At 38.4% G+C, this 25973-nt stretch overlaps 1 protein-coding gene across 1 annotated transcript in view; it reads left to right on the forward strand.

Annotated features, from left to right (window-relative positions):
• Positions 1-16771, forward strand: part of TTC6 (tetratricopeptide repeat domain 6) — a 186000-nt gene extending 169229 nt beyond the window's left edge. Inside the window, 5 exon segments of the mRNA XM_061159674.1 lie at positions 3081-3291; positions 6413-6565; positions 7419-7589; positions 15917-16142; positions 16635-16771. Of these exon segments, the coding sequence (XP_061015657.1) occupies positions 3081-3291; positions 6413-6565; positions 7419-7589; positions 15917-16142; positions 16635-16771 (898 nt within the window).
• Positions 16772-25973: the final 9202 nt, after the last annotated feature.

Consider the following 25973-nt stretch of genomic DNA (forward strand, 5'->3'; position numbering starts at 1 on the left):
CATATGACCCAGCAATCCCACTTCTGGGCATACACACTGAGGAAACCAGATCTGAAAGAGACACGTGCACCCCAATGTTCATTGTAGCACTGTTTATAATAGCCAGGACATGGAAGCAACCTAGATGCCCATCAGCAGATGAATGGATAAGGAAGCTGTGGTACATATACACCATGGAATATTACTCAGCCATTAAAAAGAATTCATTTGAACCAGTCCTAATGAGATGGATGAAGCTGGAGCCCCTTATACAGAGTGAAGTAAGCCAGAAAGACAAAGAACATTACAGCATACTAACACATATATATGGAATTTAGAAAGATGGTAACGATAACCCTATATGCAAAACAGAAAAAGAGACACAGAAATACAGAACAGACTTTTGAACTCTGTGGGAGAAGGCGAGGGTGGGATGTTTCGAGAGGAATCGGGTGGAGAGGGAGGTGGTAGCGGGGATTGGGATGGGGAAGACATGTAAATCCATGGCTGATTCATATCAATGTATGACAAAACCCACTGAAATGTTGTGAAGTAATTAGCCTCCAACTAATAAAAAAATTAAAAAAAAAAAAAAAAAAAGAATACTGGAGTTCGTTGCCTTGCCCTCCTTCAGGGGATCTTCCCCACCCAGGAATTGAACACGGGTCTCCTGCCTTCAAGGCAGGAGAAGCAGTGGCCGTTAAAAACCTATCAGCTTTTATATATATAAATGCATTTTATATAGAAATGCAAATTTTATATAGAAATGCATTTTATATAGAAATGCAAATTACTACTGTGTAATTATTCTTGATAAAAAGTTCATTATCTAGGCTAGGGTTATTTCTGTAATACAGTGAGAAAGTGGCTACAAGCATTGTAACCTTGTATTCAGTGAACTTGTACTTCTCAGATAGTGCCAGTTATCAGGAAAGAGGAGGACAGTTTCAGTCTAAACTGCTTGAGGGAGGGGAGCCGTGTTTTCTCTGTGAGAATCCGCAGAGTAAACTGAGAAGATACCAGCTGTCTCATATACGTGAGTGCTGACCGTCTCCTGTTTGCAATGTCAAGCTCTCCTGTGCTTTCCTGTTGACTCTTTTGTCACCTTCTGGCACAACACTTGGTGCACACTTTTGGGCAGTGTTTGCCAAAACATGGGGGAAATAGCAGCAGCACCTCTATTACTTTTTCACGGCATGCACAAGCATTCAAAAAAATTGAATCACGTTATGGGAAACTGGATTGCTTTTCAGTTTCAAAGTGAATTCTTTCTCAGACCCTCTGAACACATGAAGGAGAAAGTCTCAGCTAAGAGTTGGTCTTTAGCATCTTCTCCACACTTGGTGATGGATGGTGCCGCTGTCAGGTTTAGTTTTCTGCAAACTGTGCTATCCAACTCCAGTATTTGTTTATCTTTATGGTTGCCTTCGGCTTATGACATGAGAAATTGATTTTGTGCTTGTGGTATTGAAATTAAGTTATTTTTTAAAATAGATTTACTTAAAAAAGTGACTTAAAGAGAAATACTCAATAAATGATAGGTATAGTTGGGACACAGGGCAACTGTCATGAAGGAAGGGCTGAGGTTTGGGAATCTGTATTTTAAGACATAATTCTGAATGATATCTAAGAGATGATAGTGTCTAAAACAGTTACCCTGGGTTCCATGATTATTTTCATAAAGGAAAGTTAGAAAAGCAAGTGATGCATCTTGTTAAAGTTTGAAACCTTTTTGAGAAGTAATGAAAAGAATGGAGAGAGGATAATAATCTTTATTGGGTGAGGGTCTCTGTGCTAAGGGTTTTTTCACATGCTGTCATTTGATCCATCTAGCAGTTTTGAAAAATTAGTGTTAATTTGTATGCTCAGGCTTAGTCTTGAACGCCAAGCCTTTCTTCTGACTGCACTGTTGAGAGGTCAGCACACCAGCTCTTGTGCACTGGCTACAAGTATGTTAAAGGTGAAGAATGTGGGTAGGGATGACTTGTGGGAAAGCATGGATTTTGGAGTCTGACTCACCTGGGTTTGAACCCCACATATTTGCTCTGTGCAATCTTAGCATGCTCTCTACTGTGTTATTTAATATGTGCAAACTTTTCTGAGTCATGATATTCTTTTAATCTATAAAATATAAAAAAAATTATAGCAAGCTTACAGAAGTGTTGGAAGAATTAAGTGAAATAGTATATGTAAAGCACTCAGCATAGTACCTGGTAAGAAAGTAGTTACTCAGTGTTAGCGCCTTCATTCTGTTAAAAAATTCTAAACTTTCCATATTAATTGAAATTAAAAATACTTATTAGATTTACATGTGAAATGGCAAAGTGACTTTATATACCCATGGATAAATGTTCAATTACGTTAACAACCACAGGAGACTAATTAAGGAAGATAGACAGAGTTATCATTTAGTCACATATATTCACAAGTTAATAATAAAATGCATTTCACTTCTTTTTCTCCCCTCCTATTTTGGTGTCCAAAATGAAATGGGCTGCCTTTATAGAAGTTCTGAAGTAAGAATTCCCGTGTGATGAAAAATTGAGCTCCTTTCATGATAAAGGACATATTAAATATTTAACAATGAATTTATTTTAATCTGATTTAAATGGTGTATTTTATTAATAATAGTATGTTTTTCTATGCTGTCCACTGATAACTCTTATAAATGTGTTCAAGAATGCCATTCAGATTTTTAAAATTCTGAAAAAAGAACTCTAGAATATCATCTCAATATATTCTGCTATAAAGAAGGCTCTTACTTCCCCTCTTTCCTTCTACCACTATCTTCAAAGAACCCCATCAGGCTGCCTTAGGTCGTATGATAATAGTTCTTGGTGGTGGTGGTGGTTTAATCACTAAGTCATGTCCGACTCTTGAGTCCCATGGACTCTTGAGACCCCCGCCAGGCTCCTCTGTCCATGGGATTCTGGAGTGGGTTGCCATTCCCTTCTCCATGGCAATAGTTCTTATGATAGTTCATAGTTAATAAAAATTAAAGCTTTTTTTAAGGGTTAATGCTTTCCTTTATGTAAAGGTTATATACAGAAAAGCACTTAGATAATTCACCAGAAAGCATTAATATTTTCATTTCTTTTCAGGAATAAAGAGTTTGAAGAAGCTGTCAACTTCTTCACCTGGGCTGTTAGGATTGATCCACGTTTTCTGGATGCTTACATTGGACGGGGAAATTCTTACATGGAATATGGGCATGATGAGGCCACCAAGCAAGCACAGAAGGACTTTCTGAAAGCACTGCATTTTAATCCAGTCTATACAAAAGCCAGAATTTGTTTAGGCTATAATTTGCAGGTAATATCATATGACAACATTTTGGACCATGAAAGTACCTTTTAGACAAGAAAGAGGTTATATTTGACCTTTCAGTGGTGATGGGTATACACAATGCTTCTTTCACTGTGAACATTTTACCTTTATCTTCTTATTAGTATTCACAATGTCAGTGGAAAGCAGGGATTTGATGAGTTACAGGGAGCCTGCCTGGGGAGCATACCCAGGAACCTAGTGTGATAGTGAGATGAGGATCTTGTGAACTTGAGTTTCCTTATTGCCTGCACCCCTTTCTACCTCACCCCGTTATACATACCACTCCTATAGACAACTTTTAAGACTTTCCCGGTGAGTTTCACATATAAAAATCTGGTTAAAATTTATTTCACTAGTTATACCTGGGCTCCATAGGTTTTATCCTATTAAATTAGTGAAAAGTTAAAGGGAATAGACAATGTAATGATATGACCTATGCGATGGACCAGACAACCACTATATAGGGACTTCTGAAGTCAGGTCATCTTCCAAATGGCAGTGAATTAGAACACACTGGAAGCCAAGAGAATAGGCATGTGTCCTTCCAGCTAGTTGGAAGAGTGTTGTTCTTTGTGTTATCAAGTGTGTCTCTGAGTGATTTCTGGGACACTGACCTGACCCATATGCTCACTGAGTTACGTGCACTACAAAATATGGAGTGATTTTCTTGGAAGAAAGTGCTAGATGTGTTATATTTTCCATGAAAAGGAAGGGAGTAATCTTTTTTGTACCTTTTATTATTAAAAAAAAAATTAAACAATGGGCAAAAGTATGTTTAAATTATGGTAATTTGCAGAAATTCTTATTAACAATGTCTGTTAAAGTTGAGGTTTTTTTTTTTTTTTTCATTTAAAAAATAAATGAATTTGGCTGATCTAAGACTAGAAGGTGTCTGTGGGTTGGTTGTAGTGAGGTATGCCCAAAAACTGATTAATAAGGGAAATAAGATTGCCTTCTGAGAGTTAAGCATGAAATTAGCCATTATTTGACCACAATAGAAATTTGCAAAGTCATTTTAGAGACAGGGTGACTCCCAGAACAGCTAGAACTGACTGCAAGTCAAAAGAAATAGGTTAATGTCATCGTTCATTGCATTTTCTGGGCACCTAGTATAGGACAGGGACTGATCTAGGCCTAGGGCTACAGCGGTGACCAAAAGACACTGGGTTCTTCTTGTAGACTTTACTACCTATTGAAGGGATAAGCGTCAAGCTGGCACATGAATAATTACTTAATTATACTCAGGATAAGTACAAAAAAAAAAATGATGGGTTTTAGGACAGTTTATATGAAGGAAACCTAGCTTTGTTTGAGGGGGTGAGGGAAGACTTTTTGAGAAATTAACATTTAAATTGAGATATGAAAAACTAATAATTAGGAGTAGGAGTTGGGGCTTAGAACACGGTATTCCACAGAAAGGGACCAGCTCATTTGGTGAGAAAGAGACAGAGGGCTTAAGGAGATGGAATGTTATGGACAAGGGGAGAGTGATGTGGGATAAGACTACAGAACTGAGTAATGACTGGAGGTGAAGGTCATTTTAACTGGTCTAGGTCAGTTAAAAACGTGAATGTCACTCACCAGAGCACTGACATCAGACTTGTATTTTATGACGATCTCAGGGTGTATGTCAACCTGAAGGAGAATTGAAAAACTCGTCAGTATGAGGAAGAATTGAATCAGGAAAGGAAGGACTGAAAAATGAGAGCTAGAAAAACCCATCAAATCCTGTTTAGGGCCAAGAGTGACCGTTTTTTAGATAAATACGAAACAGTTTCCCCTTCTATGTGCCTAGCGCTAGAGATGGGAAGTGAGCAAAACAGATGTTGTCAGGATCAAACAAGTTCAATTCCTTGTTTATCAAATGAACACATGATGGTGATGTTGATTCTCACATAATTTACTGTGAGGGAGAAGTTTACTGGTTAAAGACAGTGTCTAGTTAACTCTAAGTTCTATTTTGTATTAGTTTTATTCAAGAGTCAATTGGTTTATGTGAGAGTCAGCTTCTGAGACTGGCAAGTTGGGTTTTTGAGCCCACAGGAATAAAGGACAGGCCCTGGACTGTGCTGAATTTATCAACTCACTGCCTTTCTGTGATGATTTATTTGGTTGCCAACTGGTCTTCTCTAGGAGATACTCTGACATCTTTCTGCTAACAGTGTCCCCTTCCTAACCTTCTCTCTTTTTTTCCAGTTGGTGCCAAGGTTGGTGTAAATACCTGCTTGGTTGATTTGTATGCATTTTTCATGGAATATGTATAGTGATCCTAAAACGCCAGACACTGGTGCAATTTAACAGTTAGGTTTTATACCATTATGGGCTTCCCTTGTGGCTCAGCTGGTAAAGAATCCACCTGCAGTGCTGGAGACTTGGGTTCGATCCCTGCGTTGGGAAGATCCCCTGGAGAAGGGAAAGGCTACCCACTCCAGTATTCTGGCCTGGAGAATTCCATGGGCTGTATAGTTTATACACTTTCACTTTATACCATTAGTTTATTTGCTTAATTATTGAGCACATATTTATTTTGTTATGTATAATGCATATAACTAGAGTTTCAATGCCAAGCAAATAAACGATTCCTGCCTGTGTGTGCAGTGAAAGTGAAAGTTGCTCAGTCGTGTCCACCTCTTTGCTATGCCATGGGTTATACAGTCCATGGAATTCTCCAGGCCAGAATACTGGAGTGGGTAGCCTATCCCTTCTCCAGCAGATCTTCCTGACCCGGGAATCAAACTGGGGTCCCCTGCATTGAAGGTGGATTATTTACCAACTGAGCTTGCAGAGCTCAGTGTAAATTTTGTAGTGATTGTCAGAAGCACTGACGTTTCCCATGTGGTCAAGATTTTATGTTATTGAAGACTGGTATAAGAGATGCCTCTGACAATCAGATATATTTCAGCTAATTAAAATTTCAGCATAAATACTCAGGGGAATTAATCATTTGAATGTACTCACGGTGCAGCCTACTTCCTTGTTTAAAATAGCTTAGATTTAGCACAGTATAAATATACCCCTACGAAAAGACTTTATTTAAGTTAGAATCATAAACATTTGTCATGATATGGGCAATTTCTTACTTCGTATAAATGGAAAATTATTTTAGGCCCAAGGAAAATTCCAGAAAGCTTGGAACCACTTTACCATTGCTATGGAAGTTGATCCAAAGAGCTACCTAGCCTATGAAGGAAGAGCTGTGGTCTGTCTTCAGATGGGTGATAATTTTGCTGCATTTCAGGATATAAATGCTGCCATAAAGGTAAAAATCCACTTAGATTATATTATCATTAGTGTAAATTAATGTCATCAGTGAATAAGATGAAGTGAGAAGTCCTCTATTGCCTGTTAAAAGTGACTTGTAGAAAGAATAATATTTGTATTTTTTCCCCAGGAGTTTCCCAGAATAAAGAGTTATTATAGCTTGCCAATTTTATAACCTAAATGTATTTAAAATTTTAAAAATACATTTCTAATAAATGTTGATTCCTCTTACTTAGTACATGCAAATTTATAGCTTCATGATACATCAATATTATTTTATAATTAAAATAATAAAATAATGTTCTGGCTTTGAAGGAACTAAAGAAAGAATAATGTAAATCCCTAGCTTTTTCTGTAGTGAAATGGCAAATAAATTCAGTGACAGAAAATCTGCCTTTTGTCTTCTCGATTTTGGATTCTTTTTTATTTTATTTTTTTGTATATTTGGGTAGATATTGTAATCTTTAAGATCAGAAAAAGGAAAGACCTGAAAGGTAATTGCTATACTGCATAGAACAAATAAACATGTTAACTTTTTAATTTCTGGCTCCAGTTTAACAGAGCTGAACAGACAAGCTTTTCCTCATGCATCTATTCTTAAGCCCCATTCTTTGCAAAGGAACTGAGTAAAGCACTAAGATTATTTGTTATTGCAACCAAATCAACAAAATGTTGGCATTGAACCAACTTCATGCCGAGTCGTCTCTCAAAATGTTTGCTCTAGTGGGGTTTCACCTGCCCTATACAATCACTAGCTTTCCACAAAGAGATTTCATGTCCATTTTCGCAGACATGAAATTGGAGATAAATACTATTCCCAGACGCTAACTACTCTTACTGTTATATTGCAGATCAATGCTACAGCAGAGTTCTTAACAAATCGTGGTGTGATTCACGAGTTTATGGGTCAAAAACAGAATGCAATGAGAGACTATCAAGAAGCAATTTCTTTAAACCCCACCTACTCACTGGCTTACTTTAATGCAGGAAATATCTACTTTCATCACAGGCAATTTTCCCAGGTAATGTGAGTTTTCCTTCTCATTTTCTTTTTGACACTAAGTGCTTTCTTCATTACATATAGTTTCAAAATGCAATCCTTATGTCTCAGGCATTCATTAGCTCTTTAGGAGATCTTCTCTTTCCTGAGAATGCTTATAATTATGTATTAAGTGTTTACACCTCTGTGGATTTATTCTTCTCATTATTATCAGCCACTCAACACTTGTCCAGTAAACATTGTTTTGGACTTCTCCAGGTGCCTGCAGTCTCCTTGCTGTCCATTGTTGCCGGAATTCTCTGCTTTTTGCCCCCATTTAGCAAAATCTCAGACTTTCTTCCAGACTATCTTTCATGGTGTGATTGTCTAGCTCATCGTAATTTCTACCTTAAGTTTCAGTCACATGAGCACTTGACTGGGGGTGAGGAGATATGTATGTTACTTCTGGTTTTATGGCAACAGTCCTTTTTTCAGCATTAGTTCATAACGTCTGAAATGAAAGTGTTGGGTTAATAGATGATATTTTTATATTTTGAATTTATTATATTTGAATTGTAATGCTTTATATGAGTCAAACTACTTTTTGTGTTTTTTAAATCTTTATTTACTCTTTTGTTCTTTATCTTCAATTTTATTATATTCTTTGTCTAATTTTTTGAGTCAGAGCTTAATCTATTTATTCACTCTTTCACTGATATTGTGGTAAGTTGTTAAGGGTTATGCCTTTTCCCCAAGTAATGTTTTCAGCAGTATCCCCTGAATTTTGGTCTTTAATGCTTTTATTTTTGTTTTCCCAAAATGTTGCACTTGAAATTTTAGCCAAATTTCCCCTTTGATTAAAGGATAAATTGATGGAACACTTAAAATGTTCAGGAGGGAGGATTTTTATCTTTTCAAATATTGGAATTTATTTTGGGTTTTAATGTGGTCTATTACATGATAACTTTTTTTTCTTTAATATTCCAGGGGCCTTCCCAAAAAGAGTTTCTATTATTAGCATATAGTGTTGAAATATATAAGATCTACCTTATTAATTATATTTTTAATTAATCTTTATTCATACTATTTTGTTCATTTGGTTTATCTTATACAGAGAAAGATTTATTCAAGTATCCTATAATTAATGTAACCCTATGTAGGTTTCTTTATATCTCTTTCATTCTTGTTTAGTGGCTGAGTTGTGTCCAACTCTTTGTGACCCCATGCACTATGGCCCTCCAGGCTCCTTTGTCCATGGGATTTCTCAGGCAAGAATACTGGAGTGGGTTGCTGTTTCCTTCTCCAGTTATATCTGTTTAATTCCCACCTTATGAAATACAGTATTTCATGTATAGATATTCATACATATTATATATGCATTGTGAATTGTAGTCTTCAGCATTACAAATGCTCTTCTTTTTCTCTTTGTAATAAATTCTCTTTTATCTGTTATGAAGATCCTGACCTCTGATTTCATTTGATTTGCTTCTGCTTAGTATTCCTTTGTCCTTCCTTTTATTTTCAAAGTTTAAAATTCTTTGTTTTAGTTTTGTCTCTTTCCTATAGTGTAGAGTTGGATTTTATTTTAGATGACAAAATGTGAAAATATTTATCTTTTAATAAGTGGGTTATATCCCTTTTACATTTTGGCATAGTTCAGTATATTTGGTCTTAGTTCTGTTATTTTATGTCCTATTTTCTGTTTACATGTATTTAAATTTTTATTCTGTGGTTTGTTTTATTTAAAAATTTAGAATTTTTCCTAATATTTAGGAAGGTTTACAGTTTTGCTTTGTTGTTCAGTCACTGAGTCATGTCCAACTCTTTGCAACCCCAGGAACTGCAGCACACCAGGCTCCTCTGTCCTTCACTATCTCCTGGAGTTTGCTCAAATTCATGTCCATTGAGTTGGTGATGCTATTTAAACATCTCAGCTTCGGCCACCCCTTCTCCTTTTGTCTTCAACCTTTCCCAGTGTCAGAGTCTTTTCCATTGAATAGTCTTTTCACATCAGGTGGCCAAAGTATGGGAGCTTCAGCTTCAGCAGCAGTCCTTCCAATGCATAGTCAGTGTTGATTTCCAACCCAAGGATCAAACCCAGGTTTCCCACATCGCAGGCAGATTTTATACTGTCTGAGCCACCACGGAAGTTCTTTGCTATGAAGAACAATAAAAGGACCCTTTAGTATCTTTCCCTCTTACCTCTCACACATTATCTACAGTCCTTTGCATTTTGCTGGAAAAGTTGAGCAAGTACTTCCTGATTCCACTTAGCTCTTCATTCTTTCAAACTCCTTATGTTTATAATGTACCTGCCATCTGCTAGGAGTTAATGAAGACCCTCAGGGTACAGAGCTAAACGAGACAAGGAAGACTTCTTTTATGATGTAGTTTACATTTTATTGGAGGAAGAAATCAAAAATAATATAATATTAGTAGTGATAAACATCTAATACCACCTCATATAAGCAGTACTATATCAGTATTAGCATGTGTGTGGGACTATAGGAGGTTACCTGGGTGGATAATGTAGGTGGAGAGGAGGGGTTTAAGGAGCAAGCCCTGGGGCAATATCAGTGTTTAGAAGTGAGGCAGAGAGGAGATGCCAGAGTATAGACTGAGAAGGGAGTATCCAGCCAGGGTGATGGGAAGAAAAGCAGGAGAGCACATATCACCTCCGGAATAAAGTGCTTTAAGAATTGTGTCCTGTGTCAAATGCTGCTGAGAAGTCCAGGAAAGAGAGGTTGGAGAGAATCCTGGATGACTTTGGTAAGAACATCATTGGAGTAGCAATGGCACCAGAGCCTTAAGTGGAAAGGATTTTGGAGAAAACGTGAGGTGAAGAGTTAGACAGTTCAACTAGTTCAAGAAATTCTCCTGTGAAGAGAAGTAGTGAAATGGGGGTGATGGCTGGAGTGGAGTAAGGTGTTGTTATTTTTAATTTTTTAATTGATTCATGCTCCTATGTTAATGAAAGGATCTGGTGGAAAAGGAGAAATTGTTGGTTCAGAAGAGAGTGATAGGGATAATTAGAATCAAAATCTTTGAGGATTTGATGGGGCTAAAGTTTGGAAGTTCCAGGGGTGGCCTTTGAAGAGAGCAGGTCACACTATCCATTATGTTGTGAAGGAACGCAGAGAGTACAGAAGAGAGTACCACTTCTGTAGTTGGATAGATTTTTTTTTTAAGTTGCTTTTTATTTATTTTTTATTGCACTGGATTTTTGTTGCTTTGTGCAGACTTTCTCTGGTTGAGGTGTTCAATTCAGTCACTCAGTCGTGTCCGACTCTTTGCAACCCCATGGACTGCCCCATGCCAGGCCTCCCTGTCCATCACCAACTCCTGGAGCTTACTCAAGCTCATGTCCACCGAGTTGGTGATGCCATCCAACCATCTCATCCTCTGTCATCCCCTTCTCCTCCTGCCTTCAATCTTTCCCAGCATCAGGGTCTTTTCAAATGAGTCAATTCTTCACAGCAGGTGGCCAAAATATTGGAGTTTCAGCTTCAGCATCAGTCCTCCCAATGAATATTCAGGACTGATTTCCTTTAGGATGGACTGGTTGGATCTCCTTGCAGTCCAAGGGACTCTCAAGAGTCTTCTCCAACACCACAGTTCAAAGGCATCAATTCTTACGCGCTCAGTTAGTTGCAGTGAGTGGGGACAGATCTTCATTGTGGTTTGCAGTCTTCTCACTGCCATGGCTTCTCTTGTTGTGGAGCATGGGCTCTAGGTGTGGGGAATTCAGTAGTTGTGGCGCGTGGGCTCCACAGTTGTGGCTCGCTGGCCCTAGAGTGCAGGCTCAGTGGTTGTGGCACACAGGCTTAGGTTCTCCTCGGCATGTGGAATCTTCCCAGACCAGTGATGGAACCTATGTCTGCTGTCTTGGACAGTGGACTCTTATCCACTGCACCACCAGGGAAGGCTGATAGGTAGATTTTGATAGTAGGCATTTCTATTTATTAATTATAGTTTTTCCATGAGATATGAGTATCATTTACCAGTTAAGAGTGAGGATGGATAGGTGAAAAGGGGGACGTGTAGCTAGGAGTTTTGAAGAGGAAAGAGAACATGTGAAATAATTATTCTAGAAAGTGGTAGTGTGAACATTCCAGGGAGGTATAGTAGGACTACCAGGCAACTTTAAGCTCTCATTTGAAGTTTGTGGTTAAATTTAAACTGAGATCTTGACTCTGTACTGCTTTGTATATGATTCTTTCTATACAAATTCAGTATGGCTTTGTGTCACTCCACAACCATTTCTCTGAGTTAGTCTCTTATCTCCTCATTCCAGTTAAGCTCTTTAATGCCAGGAATCACACTCATGTCTCTTCTCCTATATTTCCTTACTCAGAAAGCCCATCCATACCCATGGCTTATGCTGCATGTCAGCCTCTACCTTTCTTCTGAGCTCCTAACCCATACTTACCAGTTGCTAAAACTGGATGCTTTATAAGTGCATTAGAGTCAAAACCGAATTAATCTCTGTATCTTCTACACCCCATCCAGCTCTTCTTCCTAAAAACCCTGTCTCAATTCAAGATGTCATTCCTTAGAGTTACCTGAGTAAACATATTGCATCAATCATAATTTTTCTTCCTCAGCTTCATCTAATCAGTCATCTAATTCTGTCAGTTTTGCTTCTTAGTTTTTTTTTTTCACACATGCCATTTCCATTCTATTTCTACTGCAATTGCGTTAGTTTCATTCTTTCCCAAGTTAGATCAGTTAGCTTGCTGACCCCTATGATGAGGCTGGTTGACCTCAGAGGTGAAGTTAGATGCTGAGACAGAGAATTATCAAAGATATTATTGTGTAGGGCATGAATGAGATTGTCATAGCTCAGACCTCAGATAGCTGGGAGTCTAATGTCTTCTGAGGCTGACGGTCAGGGTAAGTTACCTTAAACTTTGTCAAGCTGAGACTACTCTCAAGCTGGGTTTTGGCAATGTTTCTGTGTGCTAGCAAATTAGTTAATGAGATTAAGACATACACAATGCCCAGGGCAATTTTCTGTTTCCATAACTGGTTATGGTCCATCTGAGAAGGAAGCACTCACATTTTAAGCTTATTTGTCCTTAATAACTCTATGGATATCACATATAAGACTGCTTGGTTAGATCTAAAGTGTAGTTTGAACTTCTGATCATTTTTTTAAGTATGGCTCTTTTTCCTCCAAACTGGGGGCACATCAGCTGGGCAAATATTTGATCTAAAGTATATTCTGTCCTCTGTCTTGATATACTGGATACCTGGGCTTTATAGTGTGTGCTCCCTTCAAAAGCAAGCAGACTTTGAGAGTGGTTTATTCAGCTATTTTTATATGCTCTGTTTTTTTGTGGAGAAAATTCTTATATTTGCTATACACCTTCCTCCCCATTTTATTTCTGACTATGGATAGAAGATTTAGGGCTGGGAGAAAGGGTCTTTCAATAAACCAAATAATCTCTAGAGGGTTAAGACATGTATGTGTTCTGGCTTCTTTTGTGATTACTTAGTAGCTTAATGGTTTTAAACCACATTTGGATGCATCATGGACTACATACAGGTGGTTTTTCAATAATTACTGAGTCAGCCTTCTAATTAATTACAGGTATGAGGGAACTTACAGGTATGGTTCTGAACTAATTTTAATTTTGGGGATAGAGTCTTTTGAAATTCGAGAAACCCAATTTGAATCAGAAAGCATCTAGAAGCTAGTAAACAAGCCCTGGCTTCCCAGGTGGCACTAGTGGTAAAGAACCCTTCTGCCAGTGCAGGAGACAGAAGAGATGTAGGTTCAATCCCTGGATCAGGAAGATCTCTGGAGAAGGAAATGGCAGCCCACTCCAGTATTCTTGCCTGGAGAATCCCATGAACAGGAGCCTGGCAAGTTACAGTCCATGGAGTCGCAGAGTTGGACATGACTGAAGTGACTTCAGTCAGTCCTAAAGGAAATCAGTCCTGAATTTTCACTGGAAGGACTGATGCTGACACTCCAACACTTTGGCCACTTGATTTGAAGAACTGACTCATTGGAAAAGACCCTGATGCTGGGAAAGATTGAAGGCAGGAGGAGAAGGGGACGACAGAGGATGAGATGGTTGGATGACATCACCAACTCGATGGACATGAGTTTGAGCAAGCTCTGGGAGTTGATGGACAGGGAAGCCTGGCACGCTGCAGTCCATGGGGCTGCAAAGAGTCGGACATTACTGACTGACTTATCATGCACACACACGTGCATGAGGAAATTAGACAAGCTGTTAAATCAAGGCCATCCACTGTGGTAGGCATCTTTGTCCTCTAACTACTCCATGGGTGATAATACTCCTGTTCTAGTAACCTCATTAAATATATAGGCTTTCACTTCCTAAGTAGTATATATTTAAAGCTGTAATAGAAAGTTATATTGTTCACAGTTAGCCATACTATAGTGTTTTACTAAGTTCATTTATTTTAGCTGAGGTAGGTGTTAGCTCCTACCTGACTGAAGTCATCCTTTTGTGATTTTGAATTGTGTAGTTTTTACTGATGACTTATTGGTTAGTTAAAATGAAACTTAAATTACTTTTTGAAGGAAGTCTTGGCCCTGCTTTGAGTCATTTCCTTGCCTCATTTGTAATGACTGTGAGTCCAGCCTCCTGTTCAGGAGTGAATTCTTTAAGCTTTTCACAGAGGAATGTCAATTCTGCTGCCTTTTTCAGGGATCCTTAAATTGCGCTTAGCCACAGCACAGAACAGCTCCCATTCTGGGATGAGATGGATTACACAATCTTGATCTAATTGCTTCTCAAAAGTCACAAACAGTAAAATTCATGGTGTATTGCCTGAGGGCTATGATCTCTCCATTTGCAGATACTGGCAAAAAAAAAAAAAAAAGATGTATCAGTATAATTGAGTCTTTACTATATTCTACATATTGTTCTCAGTACTTTACCTGTTAGCTCACTTAGCTGTCATAGCAGCACTGAAAGTAGAGTTCGATTTTTTGCTTCCATTTTACAGATGTGAAAAATCTAGTCAAAGAGCTGAGGGCATAGAGCTAAGATGTGGTAGAGCCTGGGCGTCTGGCCCTGAGGTCTGGCTCCTGGCCACTGTGCTCTCAATGTTTCACCTCACCCACAATGGAAGTGAACTGAGAAAAAAATCCCTGGGAAATATAAAGAAAAATAGTTCAATGAAGAAGACTGATAGAAAATGATCAGAGAGGTAGGAGAAAAACTAGGGAGACTCCCTGTTTCAAAGACAGAGAGTTTTAAGGGGGAAGGAAAGAGCAAGGGCATCTGTGCCACAGAAATGCCGTGGAAGGAAAGGTCTAGAAAATGTATGCTGGACTTCACAACATCCTTAGCCTTACCAAAAACTGACCTCAGGGAAAGAGGGAGATGGACAGAAGCCAGACTGTGGTGTGCTGGGGGAAAATTGAGTGCTAAAGGAATTGGACTCAGCAAGCTGTATTGTTAAAAATGACTTTTCCTAATTTAGAGAGGTTTCAAATTTTTTTTGAAACTGTGGTGCGCTGAGGGAAAATTGAGTGGTAAAGGAATTGGACTCAGCAAGCTGTACTGTTAAAAATGACTTTTCCTAATTTAGGGAGGTTTCAAACTCCTTTGAATTCAAATTCAAAGGAGTCAAATTTTTATCCATTCTCTAACTAGAGGAGAGATTCCTACCTTGAGTAGTAGCATGTCTAATCAGCATCTCAAGCTATTTGTGGTAAAGGAGCAGTTTTTAAAATTTTTCTAACTTAAGACCTCAACACCGGTCTATGGACCACACTTTGCAGGGTCCTTTCCAGCTTGAGAATTTGTTGTGAAGCATCTGGAGTCTTGGATCTTCTTGAAAAGCTGATTTTTGTCTTCTCTCTTCTTTCCTTATAGCTTTTCATAGTATAACTGTGTTTTTAAACCTTTTTAGTGTGGTTTAGAACTTTATTTTCAAAGTTCATTTCTCTCTTTAGCCCTTACTCTGCTTTTATATGAAAAGTGTTTGTTTTCTAACTTATGTTTTATTTTCCTGTTGTGACCTTTTTCCCTGACTTATAGTGTTGTACAGGGATATGGGATTTGTGTGTGTGTGTGTGTGTGTGTGTGTGAGTGGTGGGGGCATAGACAGCAGGGGGAGGTGGTAGGAGAACATTTCACTTCAGCAGAGAGGAGTATTTTATCTATGACACTATCTAAAACTGGTGACACAGGATGATAATACAAAACAGACCAACTATTGGTTGGTTTTATATTATCTTTTACATTCTCTGCAAATACTGTACCCTCTTATCATCTGTATCTGATACAGATGGGCTGAGTTTTATAGTAAAAGTGTTTCAAATTTCTGTATGGCTTCCAGTTAAAATATATTCAGATTGTCATTGTCTTTACATTTCTATAGGCTAGTGACTACTTCTCAAAGGCTTTAAAGTTTGATCCAGAAAATGAGTGTGCTGCCATGAATCGAGCTATTGCAAATACAGTATTAAAGAGATATGAAGAAGCAAAAGAAGATTTTGCATATGTAGTTGAAAGCTGTCCATCGTGGGCTGCGGTATATTTTAACAGAGCATACTTCTACTGTTGTTTAAAGCAATATGCACTGGCTGAAGAAGACCTAAGTAAAGGTATATTTTTTTGGTAATTGTTTGAGTAAGATTACAATGTTTGAATTGTTTATAGATGACAAAAAAACAAAGGCATCAGGTCTATTTGCTTAGATAAATTTTCATTAGAATTAATGGTTTTATATATCTTCTCTTTAATGTAATCAATATAGATTTGTTTATGTAATAACTTACAGCATTAGTATGCTAAAATGTAGAAAATTATTAGGGAAACCACACACAAATATTGCTTGACTTTCAAAAAAGACATTGTACTGTGTTTCCCGAGTTAATTTTCGTAGAAAGATTCAAATGTAACTAAATAATGTACATATGAGGAAAAATGTTTTCAAATAGGTAATACTAAAGTATTATATACTATTATTTACTAATAATAACTTATAGTAATAATAAAGTATTATTATAATTTATTATAAAATTTGTATTTAAAAAATGAGAGTCTTTTTGAGTGCTCACATAAAACATACCTTGAAAAATTTTTTTCTTTTACAGCATTGTCTTTGAAACCTAATGATGCTCTAATATATAATCTTAGGGCAGAAGTTCGTGGTAAGATAGGTCTGATTGAAGAAGCTATGGCTGACTATAACAAAGCACTTGATCTTCAAGAACATGCCTCGGTGGTATGAGTACATAGACCATGGATTCTGTAGCAATTTACAGTTGTTCTTCCAGAAATTGAAACCTGTTTGTTGCTTTTAAAAAAGTTTCCACTATCTTCATTGTTGTATTCTTTGTGTTAGTCTTTTATATAATCCTTTAATGCATTTTAACATCTTCTTTATATATTAATTATAAAACGTTTAGGTAACTTTCTGCAGATTTGTAACAACTCTAAAATGAATTTTTTTCATAAGATTAGAATTTAAATGAGAATGTTTCTCAAGGGTCCTAGAAACACAATATTTTCTTTAAAGAAAAATAATTCCTTTAAAAATAATACTGCATGATTTTAGAAAAAGGATCATTGACCTTTTCATCAGTACCTAGATGTATTCAACAATATCCAGATTAAAAAAAATAGAGAGCTGATGACTATAAAGAAATTAAAGTCAAGCACATTTCCTTTGAACAATATCTACACAGGTCTGAATTATTCCTAGTACTTATATTGTTCCAACACATAAACATGTTTCTCTTTTTCATGTAGCCTCCCTCCCAGGACGATACCTAAGAAGATTTTGAGCATCTGCCTCTTTAATGCAAATTTTATAAGCATATATAAAAATCTGTATATACTTAATAATTAGTGCATCATACAATTTGACAAGCAAGAATACATTAAAACAGGTGCTGCTGCTAAGTCACTTGAGTCGTGTCTGACTCTATGCGACCCCATAGACGGCAGCCCACCAGGCTCCCCTGACCCTGGGATTCTCCAGGCAAGAACACTGGAGTGGGTTGCCATTTCCTTCTCCAGTGCATGAAAGTGAAACGTGAAAGTGAAGTCGCTCAGTCGTGTCCCAACTCTTGCGACCCCATGGACCGCAGCCTACCAGGCTCCTCCGTCCATGGGATTTTCCAGGCAGGAGTACCGGAGTGGGCTGCCATTGCCTTCTCCTTAAAACAGCTAAAATTTCTTGATAGAATATTTCTTCAGTGAAGCAGAGAACCCTTTCCCTTTATCTCACTGGTAGTAACAAGGTTTCCTGACTTACACACTCCTTTGGATTTGCTCCACTCAGTTTGTTTCCTTCTGTGTCTCATTCTTCCAGTACGTCTCCAGCTCCTCAGAGACTTGTTTTCACTGTGATGAAACTTTATGGCAAAAAAAAAAAATACCCCCATCTACTCAGTTGCCTTTGTTTTCCATTTGAGGTACCAGAGTTTCACAGTAGAAAGTTGATTTTAAGTCAGAAGCCACTGTGAGGCTGCTTCACACTCTTTCAGGATAGTTTTCTTGGCGTGCTACGTGGGTTCATGTGAGGACTGGGCCACGCCTAGTATTTCAGTGGATGACTCAGCCACCTTTAATAAGCCTCTTCACATCCTCTTGTGCTCACTTGTCTCCAGAACCTTTAGTCCCAGCCCGGCCTCTGATGAGATCAGAACAGCCTCATGCACCCCACTGACAGACCCTCATCTCGTGCCCCAGCCACACATCTCTCACCTACGGCCCTGGGGCATCTCTGTTAAAAGCTGAGGAGTGGCCTGCTAGCAGTGGCAGTGCTGGGCCACATGCCCAGCGGATGTGCAGGGGACCCAAGTCCCTGTCAAATGAACTTTCCATGATGAGAGAGAAAAAACTAGTAAATCAGCTCCTTTCCATCTCTTGGTGAAGTGTTCTGAGATACTCCTGTATCACTCACCTGGGAGACTAAGCTGGTACCCAGCTTCCAGATGTATCCTGCACTGGTGCTTTTGACTTCCCTGGCTTGCATGCTTCTGTTTCTCCCCCTGCTTTTCTGGGTTTGCACTTCTTGATAAAGTCATTGCCCAGAAACATTTGCCTCTGGCTCTGCTTTCTGAGACAACCCAGGCTGAGACAATTAGTAATTTTTTTTTCCTGATTACACACAAATCCTTATAACATGAGGCAGGAATGATAAAAACCAAGGACCATGATAGCATAATGGAGCAAATCATATCTAATGTGCCAAAATGCTGCAGGTCCTGGGTCCATATCCCCTGCGGACCCAGAGTTTCTGTCTGTACCGACCTCCAACCTCTTGCACAAACCTACAGTTTTCCACCTGAGGCCTTTCTCTCAGTCCACACCTCAGTTAAGCCACTGGGCCAGGCTAGGTAGAGTGTTCCATGCCTCACTGTCATTGTTTTGCTTTTTTACCTATGCCTTGTAAGGTAGCAGGTTTCATTGCATGAGGAAACTGAGGCTCGGAAGGATGAAATTATGTGACCAGCTAGTAAATGGTGGGGCTGAGAGTCAGCCTCTGTTCTAGTTTAAAAGTCTCTACTCCTCCTGCTCCTTTTCACCTACAGAGAAATAAAACAAGATAAACTCGCCCAGAAAATAACCTTTATCATTGTGACATTAAAGCTCTCCGTCTGCCCAATGATTATTAGTACATAAAAAGGATTTCCAGTCTTTCAGTTCAGTCGCTCAGTCATGTCCAACTCTTTGTGACCCCATGAACCGTAACACGCCAGGCCTCCCTGTCCATCACCAACTCTCGGAGTTTACTCAAACTCATGTTCATCAAGTTGCTGATGCCATCCAGCCATCTTATCCTCTGTCGTCCGCTTCTCCTTCTGCCCCCTATCCCTCCCAGCATCAGGGTCTTTTCCAATGAGTCAACTCTTCACATCAGGTGGCCAAAGTATTGGAGTTTCAGCTTCAGCATCAGTCCTTCCAATGAACACCCAGGACTGATCTCCTTTAGGATGGACTGGTTGGATCTCCTTGCAGTCCAAGGGACTCTCAAGAGTCTTCTCCAACACCACAGTTCAAAAGCATCAATTTTTCGGTGCTCAGCTTTCTTCACAGTCCAACTCTCATATCCATACATGACCACTGGAAAAACCATAGCCCTGACTAGACAGACCTTTGTTGGCAAAGTAATGTCCCTGCTTTTTAATATGCTATCTACAGAGGATGAGATGGCTGGATGGCATCACTGACTCGATGGGCATGAGTTTGAGTAAACTCTGGGAGTTTGTGATGGACAGGGAGGCCTGGCGTGCTGCAATTCATGGGGTCGCAAAGAGTCGGACACGACTGAGCGACTGAACCAAACTGAACTGATGTTGGTCATAACTTTCCTTCCAAGGAGTAAGTGTCTTTTAATTTCATGGCTGCAATCACCATCTGCAGTGATTTTGGAGCCCCAAAAAATAAAGTCTGACACTGTTCCCCATCTATTTCCCATGAAAGTGATGGGACCAGATACCATGATCTTAGTTTTCTATCCAGTCTTTAAGAACACTTATTTTTTATTATAAGAACATTTCTTTTGGACTGACATATATTATATATTTATTTTTGTCTTTGATAGTAGTAAGTATGATGAGAGTAGTAAGATTATCTAGAACTTTTAATTTGAAATACAGTCAGTGGGCAACATGTCACATTTTGCCTTTGATGGTACAGGCCAAAGAAGAATGACAGTAGAAAGGTCAGCATGTAGGCAACAAGAAAGGGGGGAAAAAAAGGAAACCTTCGTCTGCTAAAAACCTACTAAGTACCAGAAACTCATCTATGGCTTAAGGACATTTTCATTTCACCATTATAAATGAGGCAAGTCTTATTATTCCCATTTTACAGAAGAAAAATATGAGGTAGAGAAATTAATTGGTTTAGAACACCCTTGGTGTAATGTTATCCAAATTTAGTTTTGTTTTTATTTATGTAATATATTCCTTTAAGTTGACTTGCTAGAATCAGTTTAATTTATTTAGCAATAAGGAATTTGTAAAAAAAAAAAAAGTATAATTATTAATGTTTGTTCCTTGTTCTACCCACAGAAATCTTTTTGCACCTGTGTTTCTTGTATCACATTGTAAGAAACATTGTCCTCTATTTTAGATGGGTGTATCTGGAAGAGACATCACAGTGAGGGAGGGAAAAACATCTAACGCCTCTGCCTGAACAAGAGCAGAAGTTGATTTGTGCCTGGACAGACAGATCAGAGCTAGAAGCAATAACCTTGAGCTTTGAGAGCCTGTCTACCTGCTTAGCAGGAAGATCTCACTCTCCGAGGTTCCCCAGTGGCTTAAAAATGTTTTGATAGTTAATGTTTAAGAATCACTGATTCCCAAAAATAGCAGGCACTTTGACCATCTACTGTGAGATTCCAATGTTCGACATCTCTTCTCCTCATCCATCTTTGCCTGGGGAATTTATTCTCAAGAAGAGATTTTCTCTCCCCAGGAGCGTGGTTTAGATCTTTTTTCTCTGCACTTCCACAGCACTGCTACCTACTCTTTTAGAGCACCCTTCATATCTGTAGATCCGTGTTTAATGATTATCTTCCCCACTAGACTAGAAACTCTGCGAGGGCAAGGATTAGGCCTATCTCATTCACCATGGTGTCGCCAATGGTTTTCACAGTTCCTGGCACATAGCTGGTGCTTCATAAATATTTGATGAATTTCCCTAAATAAAATGCAAGTCTGGATGCTCACATTGCAAGCCATTATGACCCAACACCATACTATTCATTTCTATGATAAAGTGGACATCTGTGAGATTCTAGGCATAGCCTCTTAAAGGTCAAAGCAGTGACTGCATTCATCTTCAGTGCAATATATTTAACATCTGTGAGTAGAAGAACTGTAAGATGAATACCTTAGAAAATGAATTAGGAAAAACCAAGATGTAGTGAATGAGCTCAGTCTGCTGTAAAAATAACAAGTAGGTAGCTTAAAAACAATACTGTCAAGGTGATGAGGGTGAAACGTCTGAAATTATGATGTATTAACATCTTAAGCTAATCACTGTAATTTTTATAATTGGATGATGCTATGATATAATCAAGCTGTAACCCAATCAAGTAAAGTGAATAAGAGCTATAACAAATTTTAAATTTCCTTTTTATAAAAAGAAATCTTGCAGTAATCAAAGGGAGTATGGTGGATATTGAACCTAAAATTGGGGCAGGGAATGGTCAGAGGGCAAACATTTATATGCTTGTTCCTGGCTCTATCTGCTGAACTAGTGCTCCAAAGAGTTGATAGGAACAATCTTTTGACTTCTTGTTAGTTAATCCCCATAAAGTAAATGGATTGTACCATTGTCATAGTTTTAATCCACTAAACCGTTAAGGTAATTCAACTACTTATTTTCTTTCTGATTCTATGCTAGTCTAGAAACTTCAGTGATAATTTGACTTTCATTATGTAGAAAAATATTTATAGTATAATTCCACTTTATTGTATCATATAAAGAATATACCTCTTAAATATATTTTAAAAGCCTTAAATTATTTGAATACACCAGGCTTTAACAGTGAGTACCTGTGGAGAATGGGATTGCTGGTGTAGGGTTTTTGGTCAAGGGTGTGTGGGAGGTTTAAAAGAAGCTCAGTTTGAATATTTAGTGGACGCTTCTGTGTTTTCTGATTTGTTTAAATCATTGAGTGTGTCTTGGCTTTAGAATAGGAACAATATAAAATAATGTCCCCCACCCACTAAATTAAGTAGCTTATTTGCAGCAACATTTATGACTGTAAAAGATGCACCTTGCCTTTTCCCCTGGGTGTCTATAGTGAACTTCAAGCTAGAGCTGGCCTGCAGGCTCCCTTTAGAGTTCAGCTGGTTGAGGCAGGTCCTGCTCAGGGAGCAGCTTAGGTCCCTGTTTCGCCATCACCATGTCTTTGGAAGAACTTAGTCTTGAAAAAATCTTTTTCTGCTATACAGATGGTATGATCATAGTCACTTATATTTCCAAGGAAACTATAAAATTTGCTGTTCAAACCTGTGAGTCAATTGAGGTCTCTTATATTCCCAGCAACTACAATTTTAATTTACTTGCAAAAGTGGAAGATATTAGTTGTCAGGTATTCATGTAGTGATTTTGCTTTTACTTTAGAGCTCTTCTCTGAAAGTAAAAAGATCTCCAAAGCCTCTGATGAGAAGAAAAAAAAAAACACAACTTTTCTTTAATATATCTATCAAACTTCATGACACAACTTATAATAGAGAAAGGAATCTTAAGAGGCCAGTGGTTTATGCTGATGATACTTGTAATTTTATAGCCATCACTTAAAAGAAAGAAATCTCTAAGTGGAAAGAGAATCATTTACATTCCAAATATAAAAATGTTCTTTAATCTTACTTCAATTGGTTAATAGGTTAGACAATTCCACTTATTGTTACAATATATATATTTTATTATTTGATACTTTAAAGTATGATTTTTTTCTTGTGTGGTTCAGAGACCTAAGGGGTAGATCCATACTTATGTTTTAGGAAACATACCTTTTTTTTTTTATAACCTTCCCATAGATGACCCATATAAGTCTATAGATCAACTTGACTTACACTTAAAAAAAGAAAAGGTAACTGGGAGTTTAACTTAATATTTTATATGATTGTTACACAGTAGAAAGTGTTTTATTAAGACAGTTACAAATAACAATATTCTGAAGTTATTAGACTGGGAGACTGCCATTTGAGTGTATTTGCTTTATAAGTTAGGAACAATCTGTCTTTTTAATCTGCAGACCATGATAAGAATTTTAGTGTCTAAGTTAAGGTGATTTATTATATTATACAAAAAACTAGAGATGAGGTCTTCTTCCTTAAAAATGGTAGAGCAATGATTTTATTAAAGTCTTGGAGCCCTATTCAGGAAATTTCCAAATTCTATAGTACAACTCTGTGCCTTTGAAATGTGGGAGACATCTCACCACACTTTTTCAGGGTATAATTTACCCTGAATAATGTATGAGTTGTGTAATAGCTCTGCAATGTACTCTCATCTCCGCTGAATGCTGGCTTCTCTAGTATTGCATCTCCTGCTTTCAATTCCCATGCCGTGTGTTTACTATACTGGATCCCTGATGGTGAGTAGACAAGGTGAGGCGGGGTGGAAATGTTGGAGAACTGAAAGTCCTTGGCAACCCAGCAAACAGTTTCTATACACTAAACTTTTTTAGTGTGGTTTGGTTTTGGAAGTGTGACTTTTGTATAGAGCTTTCCTCTAGGGTTTATGAACCTGGGATGTTTTTACCATTAGGAAATAAGTGGGTAGCCAATGCATATTAATTTTACTGGAGGAGTGTCAGAGGGAGAGAGGAGGGAGAAAGTTAAGCCATTTAACTGGAAAGTAATTTATTTTTATTATTATTATTTTTTAAAAATGTTTATTGACTTATTTATTACTTGGCTGCATTGGGTCTTAGTTGCGGCATGTTGTGGTGCTTGGACTTCTCTAGTTGTGGCTGGCAGACTCAGTAGTTGTGGCATGTGGGCTTAGTTGCCCTGTGGCAGGTGCAATCTTAGTTCCCCGACCTGGGGTCAAACCTGCATCCCCTGGACTAGAAGGCAGATCAGGGAAGTCCCCTGGAAAGCAATTTAGACATGAAAAGATACAGCAAAGTCATGGAATAGAACTTGAAAAATTCACACCGAATCTTTACAGTAAAACATAAGACTTTGGAGACATCTCTCCCTTTGGGGTGGCTGCTCTGGGATGTGCCATAGACCCACAGGGGTTAGCACCTAGCCTCCTCTGTTGCTGGGCACTGGGAGACGCAGCAGCCTCCAGTAGTGCAGGGATGCAGCATCCGAGGCTCCCTTCATAGTGGGTGTCCGTGAGCCCATTTTACAGGTGGGGAAACTTGGGTCTAGAAAGGTTAGATGGCCCACAGAGGCTCCACACTTAAGGGAGGAGCCATAAGACAAACCCTGGCAACCAGAGGAATTTGAGAAACACTGTTTCTGGAATACCTTAAAATGAAAATAGCTATAAAGTCAGATATAAAAGGCTGAAGTTCCTCTTGTTTGAGTTTTGTTTGTTTTTTTAAATTTTGATGTAATGCACATTTGACTAACCTGATGAGTAATTCATTTCTCAAAGTCCTTTCAACGTTACGTGTATTTTTATTTGATGTTTTAAGTGCCATCTTCATATCTACTTGGATCCATTCTGTGCTATATAAACTATGTGGGATAATAAAAACACGTAAGTGCTTACTCAAGTGTCAAGACCGCTTCTAAAAGGTCTACATGTATTAGCTCTTTAATTATGACAACCACCCCATAAAATTATTATGATTAACACGCCCATTTTATAGATGGGAAAACGGAAGCAGAGGGAGATGAGGTAATTTGGTTAAAGTCACATCAATTAAGCGGTTGAACAATCTGACTCCAGGGCATCTGCTTTTCCCTCCAACTTTAAACCATGTTAGGGAGGACAGATACTGAGGCCCTGCCCTCTTCAGAGGAGTTGCCTGTCAGCAGCCTGCAGGTTTTGGGGAGATCTGTGCCCCAGAAACACAGTCTCTTGGCACCCAGAAATAATATGGTTTCTTGAGGAACTCCATGTTTTATCTTCTGTGTGGAATACCCTACACAAAGTAAGCATCTCAATTTTGTTTTAAAATAAGGAAGACTAAAGGATAAAATTCAACCTTAAAACCTAGTCATTTTCCTCACTATGCTCTACGGCTGTAGCTTCTTTGGAGCCATAACTTTTATTTTCTGGAGATTAAGTCTCTCTCAGATTTATCCCTGGAAGTTTACAGGAAAACGGAAGGACCCTCTGAGAGGAAATGGCTCTCGTGACCTAATTCTCTAAACAGAACAAGGCTTCCAAGAGTAATTTCTGCCATTCAGCTCTCCTGTGATCCACAAGCAATAAATGACAGTCTTTTTAAAATGGCAATGGCTTATCGAATTCTTGGGCGTCAGGCAAAGAACTTGAGCGATTTCTCTACACTTGTAATGTCAAGAGGAGTCATAGTCGGAGACCTCTCTTATAAAAGAGGAATTGTTTATGGCTATTGAAAAATCCCGGTGGAACTGTCCATCACACTTTATGAAATGTGCGAGTTACGTAGGTATCAGCTTTCTGGATCTCATTTTCTTTCCAGAGCATTCAGAATCAAACGCTTTCCTGACTGGCTGTTTTCATACTGATAGACACAGAGCTGTTTCCCTTTTCTTCCTTTCCTGTTTTTGTTGACTCTCTCCACATACTTTTTTCATCTCCTGTTCTGAGATCATACTCTAACTCACAGCTTCTCAAAGTGGGGTGTATAGTCCACCTGGGTCAGAATAGGCTTGAATGCTTATTAAAAACGCATATTTCAGGCCATTCCTCAATTGTACTAAAGCACATTCTCTAGGAAGCACCCAAGGACTCTGCATTTCAATAAGCGCCTGAGAGATTCCTATCTACACTGAAACAAAGCCGATCTAGTCCAG

This window comes from Dama dama, chromosome 13, assembly GCF_033118175.1.
Source record: "Dama dama isolate Ldn47 chromosome 13, ASM3311817v1, whole genome shotgun sequence".
Classification (NCBI taxonomy): domain Eukaryota; kingdom Metazoa; phylum Chordata; class Mammalia; order Artiodactyla; family Cervidae; genus Dama; species Dama dama.